The 20,291-nt window shown below is 34.9% G+C and overlaps 1 protein-coding gene across 1 annotated transcript in view; it reads left to right on the top strand.

Annotated features, from left to right (window-relative positions):
- LOC145661944 (carbohydrate sulfotransferase 4-like) overlaps positions 1–13,923 on the top strand; it is a 56,440-nt gene extending 42,517 nt beyond the window's left edge. Inside the window, exon 2 of the mRNA XM_081727295.1 lies at positions 12,619–13,923. Coding sequence (XP_081583421.1) covers positions 12,619–13,904 — 1,286 coding nt within the window. The 3' untranslated portion in view covers positions 13,905–13,923. The remainder of the gene's footprint in view (positions 1–12,618) is intronic.
- Positions 13,924–20,291: the final 6,368 nt, after the last annotated feature.

Genomic DNA, 20,291 nt, shown 5'->3' with positions numbered 1-20,291 from the left:
GAACTCACTCTTAAGAATAAACTACTCTTCGTAGATATTTTTCAGGACAAATAAGTTTTCATATTGTTAGGTTATTAGTGAAATATTCATTTATGAAATATGAATAAAATCGCCTGAGTCATTCTTGAGAAAATGGTCCGAAAAAAAAAATTCGCCTCCAAGAATTAACTACCTTAGTAGATAAATTATTTTCAGAACAAAATAATTATGACAGGTTATTAATGAAATATTAATGAGTCAAATCACTGAGTAGTTTTTAAGAAATCGCCGAGAAAAGGAAGAAGCACCCGAAGAATAAACTACTACTCGTAAATTATGTCAAAATAAATGAGTTATGTTATATTATCAGATAATCCATGATATATTTATTTATGAATTATGAAGATGAAGAAAACTGTCTGAGTCATTTTTGAGAAAATACTCACGTAAATTACTTATCCTACGATGTAGGGTTGTTATTAAAAACTGGGTTTTGTTCTATGAAATATAAACAAAATCATTATAACCGTTTTTGACAAAATCGCAATTTTTATTTTTCATCCTTTAGTAAACTACTAAACTACTCTTATTTTTAGGGATAGGAGGAGAATTCGAAGAAATACCCTTCGGAGTCACATAAAATTTTAAGTTTGAAATTTGGTTCAGATATGTAAAACGCGGCATGGACTCTACGGGAGTGCACATCAAGACGAGCAGACGTCGAAATTTCACTTTCTATGGGACATGAAACAAATGCAAATCCATTGAAATCTCGAATTCGATTTTTCTTTTCTTTTTTTTTTTTTTTTTTTTTTTTTTTTTTTTGCCATCAACATGATTTTGTCTCTCGATTCGTCGCTCATATGTAAAAATATATTTGCTTTTGATACAATAAGTCGCACATTATTTTTAAAAGGTTTCCTAATCACTCGCACTACTTGGATTTAAAATAAGCCGTGAATAAGCCGTAATATTACCCCGCCCCCTTACTTACCCTCTGATGTGTCAAACATTATCTTTTGATACACAATATGGTATATGTTATCTTTGAAGTTTTTCCACATTTCTTACTGCTGAGGGTTCAAAAACCAGTGGAAGTGAATTTATCTCCCATCCTTTCCAAATAGGTTCCACAGTAGCTTTTGTTTTAAAAAATCTGAAATTGGTGAAATTGATGAAAGGTAAGACTATGAGACTATTCAATAAAAATAAAATACAAACCCTCTCGCTTCTATAATCACTAGTTTTAGAACTATAGGATGAAAACATTTCAGTGACTGACTGGAAGAATTTATAAACTGAAAAAAAAAGAAGCAAAATATTATTACTTCAGTTGATTATGGGAGTTGAGTATCAAATTGAGATTATTTGTGTCTTGAGATTTAAGAAATTAAGGTTATAAATGACACACTCATCTCCTGTGTATTGCGTTTATGTTTTGATTATCTTTGCTTTTAAACTCTTTCACGAGACTTGAGTCAGTGACTGAAGCCCTTTCTGCATGGAGAATTATATTTGTTTTATATGTTAGTGGCAATAACTATTGATTTCGTCCCATTCGGTTGGTCGACCTACAAAGTTTGGAACCTGGCAAAAAAAAAAAAGTCTTAACACAGTTTTATGTTAAAAAAAGAACAAACAATAATGTACATATTAAAATGGTAGGTTTATATGTTTATGATCATCTATATATTAATATGCTAGGTTTATATGTTTGTGGTCAAGAAAAGTCTGTTTGTGGCCAATCCTTTCGACAATGAGATCTCGAAAACCACAAGTGCAAGAAATGTAACGTTTTCGCTGGTCGATTCCAAATTTTGGGTAGATTTTCCAGTTCTCATTCAAATTTTCAAAAGAAAACAAAAAAATTGTCTTTATTTTCCTATTCCACATTTTAGGCGTCGTTTTGACTCTATTAGTTTAATATTGCTACTAGGACGTTAAGGTTGATACCATTGTAAAAGGCAACCAGTAGAGGAGCTAAGTATAGCGGGTTGATGGACATTTCAGGCGCTTTGCTTTAATCTCAATGACAAAACTTATTGCAAGCTGGCAACTTCGAAGGCTTGTGGACCACAATGAGGCGTGCGCGGATATGGAATTACAAGAAAAAATATTTGCATTTGGTATCATATATCACTTATCCAAGTTTGCCACAAACTCACTCCAACATTCTATATATTAAAATACTACATTTATATGTTTGCCTATAGCAATTCACTCTTTCGCGAGCCTTCCTGTCCTTTACTTGTGTCCATAAAGAGACTTGCACAGATATAGTGAGAAGTGGGAAGGAGAGTCATGCTCATATTAGAACTGTGCGCTGTGTAAATAGAACAGGTTCAGCTAGTAACTTAAAAAAAATGCATGCATACATGGCTTCGTGTATAATTTCCATGCAAGAAGGGCTTCAGTCCACAGCGGAAATCTTTCTTTCTTTTTTTTTTTCCTTCTTTACAATGGCAATGAACATACAAATGGTTTTCCTATACTGCATTCGATTAATGTAATTCAGTAGCGTAGCCAGGATGTGTGTTTGGGGGGGGACAAGTGCTGTTATAGGTACATATAGAAAAATTACAAACAAAAAAATATATAAACATAAAAGTATATAAAAAATTACAAACATCAAAGTACCAAAGTACATTGTCGGACCTCTTTGGGGGGGCCCGGCCCCTCCGTCCCCCCTTCCCTACGCCACTGATTGTTATCCAAGCGGAAAAAATGGGTTCATTTTAATTTTATAGTTTCAAAACTGCAACGTTTTTTTTATTCTTCTCAAAACTAAGTTTGTTTGATTGAAGCTCTTTTTACATTAACTGATTCAAGTACGCATATGTACTTATGAACAAGGAAAGAGTCGCACCATCCTTATTCTCATCATTTGACCTTTCAACATCTCCAATCAACTCTTGTATATTATAAACAAGCGTTTCCCTTCTACTAAACTACAGACAAGAAAATGCTTTTCGCGAAATGGATTTCGTGATGACAGTTTGTGTCGCAACTTATTAAGTATTATGTAGGAGAAAGGAAGGGAAGTTAATATCAACTATAAACAGTTAACTTTTTTTTTCTTTTGTGTTGAAGGACCTTGAAATACGAAAAATGTGGTTTATAAAAAAATGTTCATTCTTTATATATAGACATATTCAGTAACCTATTCATCAGTAACAACTAGGCACATAGTTTTTCCTCTCGCATTACAATAAGACGTCGTCACGCATGTAGGGATCAAATATATTATCACAAAAATTTCGGGTGTCCCCACTGATCCTAGATGCATTATAAGTTTCGAAGATATTTAAACTTATAATGCATATTTGATTATATCTAGGATCAGTGGGGACCCCCGAAATTTTATTTACTTTCTTAAAGTGAATGAAATATCTTGCAGAATTTTCAGATTTCCAGGGCTAAAGTTAGCAAAGTTCCCCCCGAAACAAAATCGTTAATACGCCACTGTCTAGGATCAATACTAACAAACCAAAGCCATTTTCACGAAGAAATTAAATGTCGAATAAAAGCATTCGTGATATTATTCAGTTCAAAATCTTTTGTCGTCGTGAATTCTGTCGAAACTTAAAATATATAAAACGATAATAATTCCTGTTGTCCTCTATGGTTGCTAACTCTGAGAGATCTATGGTTCCGTCACTTACTCTGAGGGAAGAACGTAGACTGAAAGTATTTGAGAACAAGATTGTGAAATGAATATTCGGACCCAAGAGGAACGAGAGTGGATACTGGCGGAAACTTCATAACGAGGGACTGCATACTTTATACCGTTTACCAAACATTGTTAAGGTCATTAAGTCTAGAGGCTTATGTGGGCAGGTCATGTAGCCAGAATGGAAGAAAGTAGGAACGCTTTCAAAATTTTAACTGGAAATCCAATCGGAAAGCAACGACCATTAGGAAGACCTAGGTGCAGATGAGTTGACAATATTAACATGAATCTCGCAGAAATAGGAATACAAAGTAGAAATTGAATGCAGTTGGCTAAGGACAGAAGTCAATGGAAAACTTCTGCGAACACGACATTGAACCTTCGGGTTTCATTGGCATAAAGTTGGTTAGTTAATTAGTTAGTTATAATACATTATTTAATCACGGAGAGCTCAGTAAATTCGGTGTCCATTAGATTTGGAGAATTTCAGGTTTATTTCGAAGCTCCCTTGTGAATATAATACGAGAAGTAAATGCATCCTAGAAATGAAATACCAGGGTTTACTTTTCAGTAGGAGCACTGCAATTTTTTGTAAGAGAAAAGCATTTTTTTTTAAACTTTGTAACAGTTTCACATAATGATAAAAATAATAAGCAAGTTTTGCGCCTTTCCTATTTATATTCCTGTTGTAAAACAGTGTTGCCGATTTGGGGGGAAAAGTCACTAAATCAAAGAGATTCAACTTGGAAGGTAGCGACAAAAAATATTTTTTTCCGATTGGCGACTTTTTTGGGGGGAATTTTTAAATGCCGGTTTAGTGACTTATTTACAAATTTAGCGACTTTTCTGTTGCGAACAATTTGTCCTGTGATGAAGCGTTCTTACATTGAAGTGATTTTGCTATAATTTTCCTTTCTCCTTTGTTTAAGCAGCGCAAACTAGGGCTGTGCGATATCGACATTCGATATTTTTCTGATATCGATATCGAATAGATATATCGATATCGAAATCGACAATATCGAATATTGATATCGACAATATCGATATCGAATATCGACAATATCGGATATCGATATCGACAATATCGGATATCGATATCAACAATATCGGATATCGATATCGACAATATCGAATATCGATATCGAATATCGAATATTGATATCGACAACATCAAATATGGATATTCAATATATTGATTGGTCTTGAATATTCATGTTGATATAGACAATCTGGTCTCAAAACGTTTCAATGGCAGATATCTCACAAGTAAACCTTACGTTTGGGTGAATCGAGTTGCTGACTGAGACACATATGAGAAAGTAGTACTAAATGTGGTCAGTATTTCAGTGAAGTTGTAGGTACGAAGCTCCAGGGGCTTAGGAGATACAGCTACCAGAACGTCACATGGAAGTACAGAATAGTCTTCATACAGTTGGAGGTAAAAGCGACAAACGACGACAGGTGAATAACAAATATATGGGTACATGTTAGGACTAGGGGAAAGTCATATAGTAAGGGTATACCTGACGGCAGCCATCTTGAAATCCGCCATTTTGAATTAAGGTTAAGTTTTTAAGATAGGAATAGGGTAATGTAATACATGATTTAAGGCGCAAATTTAATCAGAACAATGGTGATGTTAATTTTGATTTACGCGCAATTGGTAAAAAGTTAGAGGGAAATTAAATATTGTTACAGCATATGTATTAGTCCTTTACCCCACCTTGTAAATTTTATGTTAATGATAATAATTAAATAAAAAGCAGGTGGATAAATATTAGGTCTATGGTAAGAGTTACCTTGATGGCGGCCATGTTCAAATCCGCCATTTTGAATCAAACAAAAGTTTCAAACAAAACGCATAACACTGACATCTTATTAATAGGAAATTTTACCATAACTCCAACGGTATAACCATTTTTGCTTTATCATTAACCAGCACAAAATTAAATGCATCGCTCCTTACGACTACTGTTTTGACGGAATTGTTAACGACAAATGTGTCAAGTGTAACTCGATTGTCTTTGTCAGGTGTGCTCACTGTGAGCAGAGCATTTGTGCAAGTCATGCACTCTTTTCTGAACTACATATTGATTGTACTAATTGAGGACTTTTCTGGAAGAAAGATCCAAGCTCAATTATGACTCAATTCCACTTTGGTCATTTTTCCTTAAACTAGCAACTTGTTTATGCGATAACAAATGCTGGTTAATGATAAAGCAAAATTGGTTATACCGTTTGAGTTATGGTAAAATTTGCTATTAATAAGGTGTCAGTGTTATGCGTTTTGTTTAAAACTTTTGTCTGATTCAAAATGGCAGATTTGAATATGGCCGCCATCAAGGTAACTCTTACCATAGACCTAATATTTATCCACTTGCTTTTTATTTAATTATTATCATTAACATAAAATTTACAAGGTGGGGTAAAGGACTAATACATATGCTGCAACAATATTTAATTTCCCTGCAACTTTTTACCAATTGCGCGTAAATAAAAATTAACGTCACCATTGTTCTTCTGATTAAATTTGCGCCTTGAATCACGTATCACATGAACCTATTCCTATTTTAAAAATTTAACCTTAATTCAAAATGGCGGATTTCAAGATGGCCGCCGTCAGGTATATCCTTACTATATGACTTTCCCCTAGTCCTAACATGTACCCATATATTTGTTATTCACCTTTTGTCGTTACAAGAGGTCTTACAGAGCTTTTACCTCCAACTGTATGAAGACTATTCTGTACTTCCATGTGATGTTCTGGTAGCTGTATCTCCTAAACCCCTGGAGCTTCGCACCTACAACTTCACTGAAATACTGACCACATTTAGTACTACTTTCTCATATGTGTCTTAGTCAGCAACTCGATTCACCCAAACGTAAGGTTTACTTGTCAGAATACTTGAATTGAATTGAATTTCTCTTTATTTCAGCGGGCGAGGTTCAGCCGGAGGCTGCTCTGCCACCTAACCCTTGTCATCATTACAAAGAAAAGAAAGAAAAAAATAAAGACACAAAAAAGATACAAGATACAAATAACAACATAACATGATACATTCAATAATACTAATGATAAATAAAACACTCAGTAAATGTAAATGAAAAAAAAAAAAACTATACTCATACTGCTAGTCCAATTTCATACCAATTTCAGTCCAATTTCAAACTGTAGTAAACCTGTCATGTGTGCCTATGCTTTGTCTCTGATCTCTAAATAATAATGTTTGGAGTGATGATTTAAATAAATTATACGGTTTGTCAGTGATTGACTTTGGTAGGGAGTTCCAGATTCTTACTGCCGAGATTGAAAATGCCTTCTCTGTTATTTTTAAAGAATGCCGGGGCATATTCAGCTTATTACTTCCTCGGGTATTGTAACGGTGAATCTCTGATCTGCATGTTAATTTATGATGCAAGTAAGGTGGTGCTTTATGTGAATTTATTTTGTATAGTAAACAACAGTATCGGAGATATCGTCTTCGGGACATGGTTAGGATATTGTTTTCATTAAGTACCGGCAGAATATGCTGAGACTTCCTGTAATTGAGAGAGAAGCGTATAGAGTAATTCTGTATTTTCTGAATTGCTCTAGTATTTTGAGTGGAGAGAGAGCTACCATATATTGAATCGCAGTAATCGAACAGAGGCAAAATCAGAGTGTTAACAAGATATAGTCTTGTTTCTTGCGATAAATAGCCTTTCAATTTATAAAGCTGTCGTAAGATGCGCTTAGCTTTAATACACTGTTCAGAAATGTGTTTATTCCAGCTAAGCCCTTGGTCTATTATTAAGCCTAGATCTTTTACAAAGGGAGAAAATGGAATACTGGAATTCACTACAGTTACTTTTAGGTCATCAGGGTTGATTTTGCTCAACTGATGTGATGTTCCCAATACAGTGAAAACACATTTTAATGGATTAAGTAAAAGACCATTCTTAAAGCATCAGTTGCTAACAGCTGAAAGATCCGTATTAAGAAACTCTATTGTGTCCATAATATTTTCAGGCGTACTACTGATGAAGATCTGGGTATCATCCGCATAGAAGTGAACTGATGAATGTTTTATGACTGTAGAAAGATCTGCTGAAAAGAGTGAAAATAATAGGGGACCTAATATTGAACCTTGCGGAACTCCTCCTTTATACTTGTTATTCACAGAAAACAGACTTGTGTTCCTACTAATCCACCACTCTTTCCTCAGAAAAAGTTAATAAAAATAGTCATTTAATTTCTTTCCCAGCTATCATATTGGTCATCATTGCGGAAATAGTGAGAGTGAAACAGGGTAACATAGAATATGCGTGCTTTATTTGTGTGTAGGTGTTTATTTCATGTATGTGCATTTGTGAATGTGCACGTGTAGCGGTATGCGTTTCAGAGAGAGAGAGAGAGAGAGAGAGAGAGAGAGAAGTTCTTTCTATAACATAACACATGCTTGCTTTGTATTTTAAGCTCACGCACAAACAATACTTGATCCAGATATGGACGATAGGGGCCGTGGTGGCTCAGTGGTAGAGCGTTCACCTCTGGTGCATGAGGTCCCGAGTTCAAGCCCTGCTCCTGCCAAGTGAACTTTGTGGTGGACAAACAGTGTTGCGTGGGTTTCATTGGGGTTCTCCCGTTTCCTCTCACTTTCTTCATTTCACCATTTTCATTCATTTCTCATTATCACCGTCTCTTTTAGGCTAGCCGGCATAATCGTGGGACGTAAAACTAAAAAATTTCATTTCATTTCATTTCAGAGATGGACGACGGGGAATTCCCGTTTCTCTTTTGTGCTAATCATTTGATGCCTTACTACAACAGGAAATCGATGCACATTTTTCAGTGCCATCTAGACAGTGGTGTTATTCAGCCGGTTCGCACCGGTTCGCTAGAACTGGTTGTTAATATATTTCGAGTTTGCTAAACCGTTTGTTATACCCAGACATAACAGTAAATTTTGCCCTGTTATACCAAAGAACGAGCAAGTTTCAGTTTGTTTAGCTTTGTTCTTAAAAATTCTTACAGCTACAGGGTTAGATATATGAACTCTCAGAACAAGGTATAAGCGATTTTTTCTTAATTTCAAATGGGCTGGTTAGATATCAAGAATGAAAACTGGGATCACATCAGTGCAGTGGTGAGGGTTATTTACATTTGAAACTCATACATATCATTATCAACAATTGTTGATCCATTGCCAAGATATGGTGTTTCCAATACTTCTTGACAAACATCTATTTTGGATAATTCGTTTCCAAGATATTCGCAGTGCCACCTAATTTCGTCACAACACCTTATATTAGGTTGCTGTGTAGGTCTCTACTTGTCCCTTGTGGCATCCAGTGAAAAATTTGCTATTGTCTATCTTATATGATTTGCTTCCTGAGAGAGAGGTAGAGAGACATCTTTCTATGTATCCATCTACTATCTCTTTCTCATATATATATATAACCAGTTGTTAAAAAATTAGAATAGCACCCCTGCCTACATATATGGAAGAAAACCTCCTTCACTGGAGGAAATCTCATGACAATGACTTTCCAAAATTAGCTCTTCTGGCTCGTAAGTGTTTGTGTAGGTGCCAGCGTTCTATCGGAAAGAGTATTTAGTTGTGGATGCAATATCGTAACTGATGCTCATACTTCACTTCGAAGTGCAGAACATTCGAAATAACTGATTTTCTTTCCATGAATAAAAAAGCTCGTTCCTAAATAGCAGTGTCATGAACTTCAATGCCTTATACATTTCTAGTTGAAAACTCAGTGCTAATAGGCATATTTCTAAATAAGACAGTTATTGTTCATTTTTCTCTGTGTGTGTCATATATGTGTTTGTGTTCTTCTAAGTTAATCCGTTGGCTTTACAAATTTAACACTTGTACTTAATCTTTTGTAGTGTTCTATTTTAATATTCAATTAAAAAAACACGCGATCAATCGAGATCTCTTTCATGTTATTATTAAATTGATAATCTTTTGTATTAAAGAGCTTTACGCAAAGACGTGACATCTCCCACATGAACTTAAGAGGTTTCTTGTTATTGGTTTTGTGCAAACTCATATCTAAAAGTGTTGAGATTTTCATTAAATTTAGGCTAAAGCTTAAATCTTATGCCATTATTCAGTTTTGCTTATGAAATCAATTTAGAAAGGTTCTAAGTCATTCCTAATAACAGTGCACCTAATAATGCATATTCTAATACTTAAATCCAAAGAAACAGAGAAGTGTTGATACTAGCTAAACAGAATGGGCCTTATGCAGAGTCATTTTGACTCGCGATTAGTGCCATACTAAAGAGTTCGACTAACTCAAGTCTCCTGCAGTAGTCAGACGTTTAGTATGATGCTAATCATATGTCAAAACGATTTTGCATAAGGAGGAATATGTAGGTCTGTGTAGTGAAATGACAGAATGGAGGCTTTTGTTTGTTTTATTTCGCTGAGTTATGTGGCTCAACTCACATCTAGTAACCACATACAAATAAACGGAAAATTACTACTTTGCACAGAAAACGAGTAAATTCTTGTTTCCCTGTCTGTTTAGTTTTAAGCAAATATTAGCACTGGCAATTGATTATTCACTCGCAATGGCAATACAGCACAAACATTAATTGTAGTGACCATATCAAGTTGACTGGGTTAAGGAACGCAGCCATGTTAATGATGAGAAATATTTTGGAGGGCATAGCTCCCCGGTTCTGCACTGGTTTTGGCTTTATCTTCGAAAGAAAAACCATTTCTGTCCAATACAATTTTTGCACAAGTTTGGTTTGATTCAGTGAAGAAGTGCAGCCGATAATGTAAGTCAAATATACAATATTTAGGTGGATTAAATAGGCGTATAAACATCCCTACCCCACCGCCGATTTGGACTATCTTCAAAAGGAAACAAATTTTTAACCCATACTAGTCCTGTGTAAATTTGGTTTCATTCTGTTAAGAAATGAAGTAAACAAAGAAATTATATATTAACATGGAATGTTGGGGGTGCATAGTCCCCCAAGCCCTACATTTATTTAACTCATGAAATGGGTCGTTTTTCTGCCTCATACAAGTATCGTGCAGTTTGGTTTCATACGGTTAAGAAATGCAAATGCAGCTGCTATCGAGAGCCAAAAAGCGTTAGGGTCCATATATATAAAACAAAACTCGCAGCGGTTTTTTCGAGGCAGTGTCAAACACCAATATCGAATATCGACAATATCAATATCGAATATCGATATCGACAACATTGATATCAATATTAAATATCGTTATCGACGATATCGGAATCGATATCGAATATCGACGATATTGGATATCGATATCGACGATATCGATATATCGACATATCGCACAGCCCTAGCGCAAACGACAATGAATTGGCCGAGCTCAATCTTGCTTTGTTCTCTGGTACTCTTTGCTTTCTAACGGAGAATAATTGATGTGTTCTGGATAGTAAAGATGAACTTAACATCAGGTCTTATTTCATTATATACCCGGCCTTTGTTCAGTTCGCCCTATCTACTCGGAACACCTCAATTCCAACCTTCAATCTCTAGTTTGCAGAGCTTCCGTTGTAAGGTAGAAGTAAAACAGCATTACAGAGTAGTCAGGAGTAGCTTCAGAAGCGTGAGTTAAAGTAAAGTAAAGCGAGTGTTAGATTCTTTTTAATCTTTGTGCACTTATTTTTATATGCATTTTTTTTTTTAAATCATAGAACGCATGTGGCCTACTTCATAGTGTTAATTGTGTCTAAACGATATGACTCGAATTTTTAGGACTTCTTACCCCAAATTGGAATGATTTCATCTCTCATTTAGCGTCAACGTTTTGGCAACAATGTATTTTTTTAAATGTAAGTAAAAGGGTATTTGTTTGAAGTAATATTGTAGCATCTTAAAATCGAGTGTTTAAAGACGTATTTGCAATGTATTTCTCATACTTATCTTTTTTTACTACTTGATTATTGTCTTCTAAAAATGAACCTAAACTGTCAGGAAGCGTTAATTTGCAAATCTATGAGGGCCAGAAGAAAACCACATAAGATGAAGAAACGTAGAGAAAACAAGACTGTTCATTGAACGTCACTCATTCAGGCCCGTATCCAGGGAGGCTTGCCCCCCTAAAATTTTCACGGTAGGCTTACAAATGAACTATAATGTGATGATAAACTATAATATGGTTGGTTTGCCCCCCCTAACTTCAGAAGGGCCCCCCTACATATTTGGGCTGGCTACCGGCCTGCATTCATTCCCTACATCGATAGACAAATTCTGTAATTCATCCAGTGCGGAGTAGCGAGCATGAAAACATTTCGATGTAATCGATCGCAGACTTGCCAACCACATGATAATAATTTATCGCGATATACGATAATTTAAGCCTTAATGCTATATATGATAATGCACTTGAGATATTAGATAAATATACGATAACTTTAGAACACACACGTTTTTGCAGTTTTGCAGTTTCCCTACAAGTAGCATCCTCATTTGTATACCTGTAAACTTAAGGAATGTTTCTATAAATACAAACACAAAGAATCATTGGAAAAATCGTGGCTGAAGTTAGGCTGCTAAGGCCAAAGACTAGAGGTTGGTGAGCGTTTACATTTCACACGCACGATTCATTTTTACAATTGCTAAGTTTAAACAGCTTACTTTTAAATAACTGCCTGAAGCGAGTACCGCTTTGCACTCTATGCTTACTAACAAATGTAACAATTGAATGAAGAAATGTAAACAAATGAGCAACAAAATTAAGTTTTGTATTTGATCATTTATAGTGCATGTATAAGTTTTAGACAACTTATTTGACCAAATGACTATCAAAGATAAATTTGATACAATATTTGATGGAAAATTATGACCATGTATAAGAGGCTTAAGATATAGTATGCTAATCTTTGAGCAATTTTAAAGTAGTTTTAATACTTTTTATATATTTGTTTATAATACTTCCAAATACTATAATTTAATTATTTATTTTCGTTTCTTGCAGAAACTCGTGACTATGGTGTAATTACAGCCAAACTTCATGAAGAACAAAGCATTGGAAAAACTACTTCAACATTGAGAAGTGTTTCCATGAACAAAGTTCAAGAGGAAAGAACTGTTTCCATTAAACCAACAAATCATGTGAATGTAACGAATAACAACGCATTCAACCACGTAACTTTTAACAAAACAACGAGCAAAGCAAGAAGTCTTCTCGATATCTTTCGAACTGCAAGTCCTAACTATTTATTATCGGCACCACTTGATAATGAGGACAAAATACTTCTTGAACAATTAAAGACAGGGTTGAAAATAGAATTAAGAAGAGCAGTGCTTGGGGATTCAGATTCAAGTAGTTTACCAAAACCAAAACTTATAATCCTAGTTACAACTTGGAGAAGTGGGTCAACATTTATTAGTGAGATTCTGGCCTCCCATCCAGCTATGTATTACCATTACGAACCACTCATTTATTTCAAAGATGAAGACATTACACTCGATACATTCCCAGATGAAGCACTAAACGTGATAAAAAATTTGCTCAAATGTAATTATATGCCTTTGAATGCTTATTTAAAAGCAGCTCAACAGATTACCGAAGTGATGAAACGTAATTCGCGTTTGTGGTACTATTGTAATAGCAGGAAATCCACGTTGTGTTACAATCCTTTGTTTCTCGGCCAAGCATGTTTGGCCTTCCCTTTCCAACTCATGAAATTAGTTCGAATGAAATTATCTTATATTGATCAACTTTTGGAAGATCCTGAACTTAAAGACAAAATTCATGTTGTGCTATTAGTGAGAGATCCGCGAGGAACAATGAATTCTAGGACGAAAATGAAATGGTGCATAAGTGAAGTTTGTAATTCACCTGAGAAGTTATGCTCTCTCTTAGCGGAAAATTACGAGATGGCGGCGTATTTCTCTGAGCAATATCCAGATAAACTTACTGTTTTGCGATACGAAGACATCGCGCGTGATCCTTTTAACAAAACAAAAGAACTATTTCGTAAGTTAGAACTAGTGTATACTCCAAAAACGAAAAATTATTTAATAAACCACACACAACAAAATGTGGAAACATCTTGGACTACTTTCAGAATATCACAGACAAGGGTTGAATTGTGGAAAGAAGATTTATCTTTTGAAGAAGTTGTAATAATTCAGGATAAGTGCTCTGTAGCTTTAGACTATTATGGTTATCGAGTTTATCGAAATGAAAGTGAACTTCGTTTAGATTCGGTCCTTCATTTCAATGGACCAGAATTGCGTGAGGGTGACAATAGCTAAATAAAACGTTACTGGAATGTATTTCTTTAAACCTAAGTATGATCTTGAGCCTTTATAACATCATATTAACTCTGATCTACTTAATCATTTATATTTACACATGTTGAAGTGAAGTCATAGATGCTATCAAAAGGGTAAGGCTTCAAACCTTTCCAGGACCAGAAAAAATTCCATCATGTATCACCAACAATTGCTTCTCATCACTGATATCCATTCGAACAATCAGAAAATAAAATAAGAGCTGAGTAATACCGTACATGTATAGAAATTACAATAACTGGAAGATTAAACCTGCGAAAATACAATCTATTACTGAAAAATTAATAACATAATGATATGATTATTTCTTGCAACTACTGGTCAAACAAGTGATAAAAATTGAATTTTAACTATTACAAGAATAAATAACATGTACATAAACAGAACAATCCTAAAGCAAATCACATAGCAGAGATAACTTTATATACAAATCAATTTCTTCTTCTTCAAGCATAAGAAAATCAGATAACATAAAGAAAGGTGTTTTAAAGAAGAAAAATCTCCTCTAGCTCTTTACCTGGTGATATGGTTCCTAATATAGAGGTTACATTACCTCTTTGCACTGCCAAACTTATTCTCTGAATTAGGAAGGTGTTTGCTCTATCATCACCAGATAATTGAGTGATGCGTTTACCTACTTCCCTTATAAACCTGAGGCCTTCTTTGCCCCAGGATCCACTGGATTCAATGGCAATGGGCACAAATTGGTACTTCTCTGTTAGGTTACAGTATTTTCTTCTTTTTTCTGTTTCCTTTCGACTGGCTACATTGCCCGCTTGGAGTGAGGAGAAAGGAAGGTTGGAAGGGGCGAAAGTATCTGTGCATGTAAAATCCCAAATTAATGATTTGCCTCTCTTCCAAGGTATTAAGGTGATCCCATCTGGTCTTTTACCATCAGTTATACTACATCCATTTGGCTCCCTTATTGCCGGTATACCTGCTGAAATGAGTGCTCTCATTATAATGTCATTGACATTCGAGTGTCGGGGATATCTACCTGTACTTTTTATGCAAGACAGTCCATGCAGTCCTTTTTTATCTACTGGATTCTTACATGACTGACATTTATGAGGTTCATATATTTGCTCCCAACCGTAACGCAACAGCTATTCGAAAACTCTCATTACTGAGATGAAGGCCTAGAGGGGACGAAGGTAAAGCTTTAAGCCAAGCTCCTCCTTCTATGGATGATGCAGCAATTATTCTAGCCTTGTCTTCTAGGCTGTCTGAAGACCGTAGCAAAAAGGAGAAGTGTGATATAAAGATAGGTTCTTCCCATGTGGATTGCTTTGCTCTGGTACTAAATTCAGGTAATTCAGATCCAACTAGCAGTGACCAAGTGGAAGAGCAATCTTTTACTTCAGAATCCATGTGGAAGCTTATATCCTGTTGGAGAGGTGATTCTATTAGACATCGGGAACCATAGAATGATGCCAAGAAGGCGGGAATAGCCAAATCTATGGCTCGTCGGATGCCTAATCCACCAAAACCAACTGGCAGAGAAGCCTGAAGTCATGTGTTATCCTCAAGGAAGCAATTTAGGATAGATTCTAAACCAGATTTTACGGTGTTATCGAAGCGTTCTAATAAATCTTCTTCCTTCCATGAAGGTGAACTTCTCAGAAAATATAGTAATCTTGGAGTAGTAAATGATGTTCTTAATAAATAAAAGGCAGAATGTGCAGAGGTAATGACAGACGTGCGAAATACATCTCCAGTTTGGTTATCTTCTCAGTTAATAAGGTTTTTCTTGATTCTGTTGAGAGGACCGTTCCTAGGAGATATGCGTTTGAAGGAGACATTAATTGAATGCCTGGAGCTACCTCATTGTATGATGTGAGGAGTATGTGCATATGCTCTTTCGTTGTTCCAAGAAAGCTAACTTCACATTTCGAAAAATTAAGGTGTAGACCAACTGTAATTCCCTGTGTATATATAACTTTTAATGTATTTAATACGGTATCCGGATCTCCAGCTATGGTTCCATCATCTAAGTACCAAACATTCAAATCTGTGTGTATGTTATTGACTATGGACTGTAAAGTTATTGCGAATAATGCTGGACCTAAAGGATCTCTTTGCTGTACTCCTCTTTGTGACAAAATGATGTGTGTAAATTGCTGGACTGAGCATAACTTTGGTGTACGTAGGGATAGATCGAAGGAAAATTTTCTTTTACGACTGATAACATTACGTTCCTGTCTATCTCATTAAAAGCATTCCTGAAATCAATTTTTAAGAAAGCTTTAGGTTTTTGGTGAGGATAAGAATAATATATGCGAGCCGCATGTGCTGCTGTTTCGGCTCCATATCGAATGCCTACTCCAAGTTGGTGTGGAGAGAGAAATTGAACTAGAGGTTGTTTAATTCTCCCACAAATTATTTTGGATGAAAGTCTTCTCCACATATTCCCTATTGCAATAGGTCTAATACCTCCACTTTTCTTTGTCAGTGCTATTAGCGATGCTCCAAAGAATATTGGTCTTAATTCTTTAGGCACATCCCCTGATATAATCTTAGATAGGAATTCACATGTGATCTTAATTAGGTGATCTTTGGAATCTTGTGTATTGTAAAGTATTAAATCTTTAAGAATTGAAGGGCGCATGCTATCTATACCTCCTGCAGAACCTGAAGGGAAGGATTTAAGCGCTTTTAAGAATTCGTTGGATGTGACTCTATTAATATTATTATTAAAATCTGTTGTGTCAGATGGCGTAAATCCAGAAGGATGTGCAGGATGTTTCTCTTTTAGGGCTTTCATTGTGGTGGCATCTGTTGAGGCTAAAGTATCTTCGGAAGTAAGAAGCAGAACAGCTCCATGTACGTCTCCACCTGCAAGTTTATTCGTGCTTGATTAAGATGTCATTAGGTGATTTGTTAGCAGTTTTGTTGCGTTTGTATGTGTTCTTCTTCAAACTGGTTAGGTTTGTTAAACTATAATTATTTATACCTGTCAATGTTCACACTTAATAATAGTTAAAGAATTTTATTATATTGAGAGGTTGTTTTCATATCAATGAAAGCAAGGATAGGAATGAAGAAAGGTTTAAGGTAGAAGAGGACCTAATTTTGACTTGTTACAAAGTTACCGTACAGAATCATATGTTTCGTATGGAGTATTGTAGAGCATCGGGGGGAGGCGGACAAGATCACTCAGTAGTAGAGCTCCTGGTTCGAGTAAGTTTGTGGTGGACAACATCGTGTCCCTAGGTTTTCTCGATGTACTTCCGTTTCCCGCCACATTCTCATTCCACCGATTTTTCCATCATCATTCACTTGACTTAATCATCGTTCTCCTTAGCCTAAAGGGCATAATCATTAGGACGTTAAGCTGATTAGGTATATATATATATATATATATATATATATATATATATATATATATATATATATATACAGTATGGGGCTAATACTTAGGTATTACGGACAACAGATAATAACCATTGACGGCTTAGAAAGGGTATGGAGAAAAACGTAAACTATTAGCTACTGTATCACCACGAAAGTTGGGGAGAGAAGAGCAAGAGTATAAACGTTATAGTCTTCATGACTGCAAAATTCAACTAGTGTAATTTTTAGTTTTTCTGCAATATCTTCAAAACAAATTTTAAAAAAAATAATCGAAAAGCAAACACATAGAACACTAGACAATATGATCTTGCATGTGATACCTTTACCACACGCAATTCACCTATCTGCTTTTTGTGTGCCACTATTTATAGAACCCGTAAACAAAATGCTAAATCTATCAACAGTTGCAAATCGAAAGCAGATAGATCAGTTGTGAGAATGGTATGACATGCAAAATAATATTTTCTAGTGCATTACATCTTTGCTTTTCGAATATTTTTATTCGTTTAGAAGATGTTACAGAAAAACTCGGTAGTTTAATTTCGCTCTGGTGAAGATCCTTAACTGTTAAATAGTGTGCCATCTTTGTTATTTTTAGCCCATTTATTTATATGGGGGAATCAGTTTTCTGATTTCTTTGAAATAAAAAAAAAATAATGATACGATTTCACTGATTTCTTCTTGAATTCTAGTTAAACCTCCCTTGCTTTGTCAAAGTAAATTTGGATGATTAAAGGACATTTAAATGGATTTGAAAAAGAAACCAGTAAAATTCCAGTTCCTTTTAAAAGAAAGAGAAATATAATTCCCCATATTAAACAATTAATTGGGAAACAGATGACACAAGTATTCAGCACTGTTGAAAAGAGGAAAGAAACGGCTTAGAACGTAGTTTGAAAAGTAATTCTCCGATTAGGGATGTAGTTAGTGATGCCAATCCGTGGGGAAAATTCCATTTTGTGGGGTTTTTAACGATGATTTCTCGAAATCAGGGTGTGTATCGGTCATAAAAGTCACGAAATCAGAGAACGGTCATGAAAGTCAAGAAATTTAGCTTTCGGGTCACGAATTTATTTTTTACAAATATAAGTATAGACTAGAAAAGTTTGACTATAAAAAGTCAAAATTAACCACCAAAAATGTCCCTGGTCGGCTTTAGATACTACCAAATCGCAAACAAATCATGCTTCTATCGCACGCATGAAAATCCGGCCCAATTCACACCCAAATTCGCTCTTGAGAATGTTAGTAAATTTTATAGTTTCGGGAGGAAAAGGTCACGAAAAAGTCACGTAATTTCATTTTGAAATTTTAGTAGACACCCTGGAAATGGAATAAAGGGAATTTTCTTTTTAAAAATTTGCAGGATTTCTGGGATTTTTCATATAACTTCCATTGACGCCAGCAAAATTGTCTATGGGCGAGTGAAATTAATGCTAATTGTCAAATTTTGTCTATATAAAATGCATGTTAAAGTAATTTATGCAGTGACTTGTGAATCTCAAAAAAACGTGCGCCAAAGAACGTTAATTGTACTTTGATATTTAAAAAAAAAATAAAAGAAAGAAGAGAATCAACGGAAGAAGGTAAAAAGAGAAACGTCAACTTCCAAAACGTTCCATACGAATTGAGTGAAGAGTAAAGTTTATTTAGTTTTATTACGTTCATGGAAGATTATGACAAAAGGGTGGTAGAAATGCTAAACCCACAACAAAATGTACTAATTTTAATGAGCATTTTCAATTGTCTTTTTCAGTTAAGAAAACTACGTGTTCATAAGCTGTTTGATAAACGTAAATGATCGAAATTTTTAGATCATTCACTCATGTATTGAAGAATATGACTGATATACACTGATTTCACTGTTCATGTTTTCTAAGTTTAGAAAATTCTGTTATTAGTGTGGCGTGGGAAATTCAAGAGCAAACGGGAATTTCTGCTTCTCGAGATGGGATTTTATAACGTTTCTGGTTGTTACTGGATGTAGTAGGCAATATGGAATACTATCATTAATGTATGATATGAGTGTGGTTAAATCTTATATATCAAAACGAAGAAACTAACAGAGACAATTATGCTTGGAAGCTCTTAAATTGGTTGTAAGAGGCTAGTCATTAGTGGCTACTGATGGTTAAATATTGGTTTTGGTGTTGAAGTCCCAGTTTCAATTTCTGTGTGAGTATATGAGGAGTGTATTTCCGTAACATTCTAAATGCCTTTGGTAGAATTCTTCAGCAAGGGCAAAAACTATATCTTTTTTACATTGAAACACTGTGGGAAGTGATATTTTAAACATAGTTTACCACAAAAAATAATGTGTTTTGACCAAAAAAAAAAATAACGTAAGAAGTTCCATAGTATACTCTTCCATATTCAATTCAAAATAGGACATTTTTGGATTTAGCATGTTTTGGAAATACATTCCTCATATAAGATTACAATCAACGCCCTGTGAATACGTAAGTTGCAGCTGAAGTGTGACACGAAGTTGAAAATCCTGTAGATAAAATTACCTCATGAAGGAAGACTCACGTTCAAGAAACTGTTAGTCATGCAGAAGTATTACCTCTAACTAGATTATCAAAGTAATAAATAAATAAACTGTGCTAATGACGGTAAAGAAGATCCCGGGCCCATTTACGAATGAATGGGCTTGCGTTGATGGTAAGGATTAAGAATATCTAAATGTTTTCGTCTACATCTTTATGCATCCCGTAACTTTTAAGTAATTTTAGGATAGCATATTGCCGTTGCGTGCAACGTACATTTATGAATGAATGAATGAAGAATGGATAGCCAGTGTTAGATGCTAACAGATTGACTCTACTAACGAACCCGACGAGATAATCGCTCCAGCTATCTACTGCAAAATATAAATAAATTAATTAATCAAATCAAATAAAATAAAAAAGTAAAAAAAAAAAAAAATCGCTTTCGCCCAAGAATCATTGTGTAGTATAACAAACGTATACAGGTATGTATTAAAATTACAAT

Source organism: Thermobia domestica, chromosome 1 (assembly GCF_964235325.1).
Source record: "Thermobia domestica chromosome 1, izTheDome1.hap1.1, whole genome shotgun sequence".
NCBI classification, from domain to species: Eukaryota; Metazoa; Arthropoda; class Insecta; order Zygentoma; family Lepismatidae; genus Thermobia; species Thermobia domestica.
Note: the sequence above shows the minus strand (reverse complement) of the source record. Positions and strands in the feature narration are given on the sequence as shown.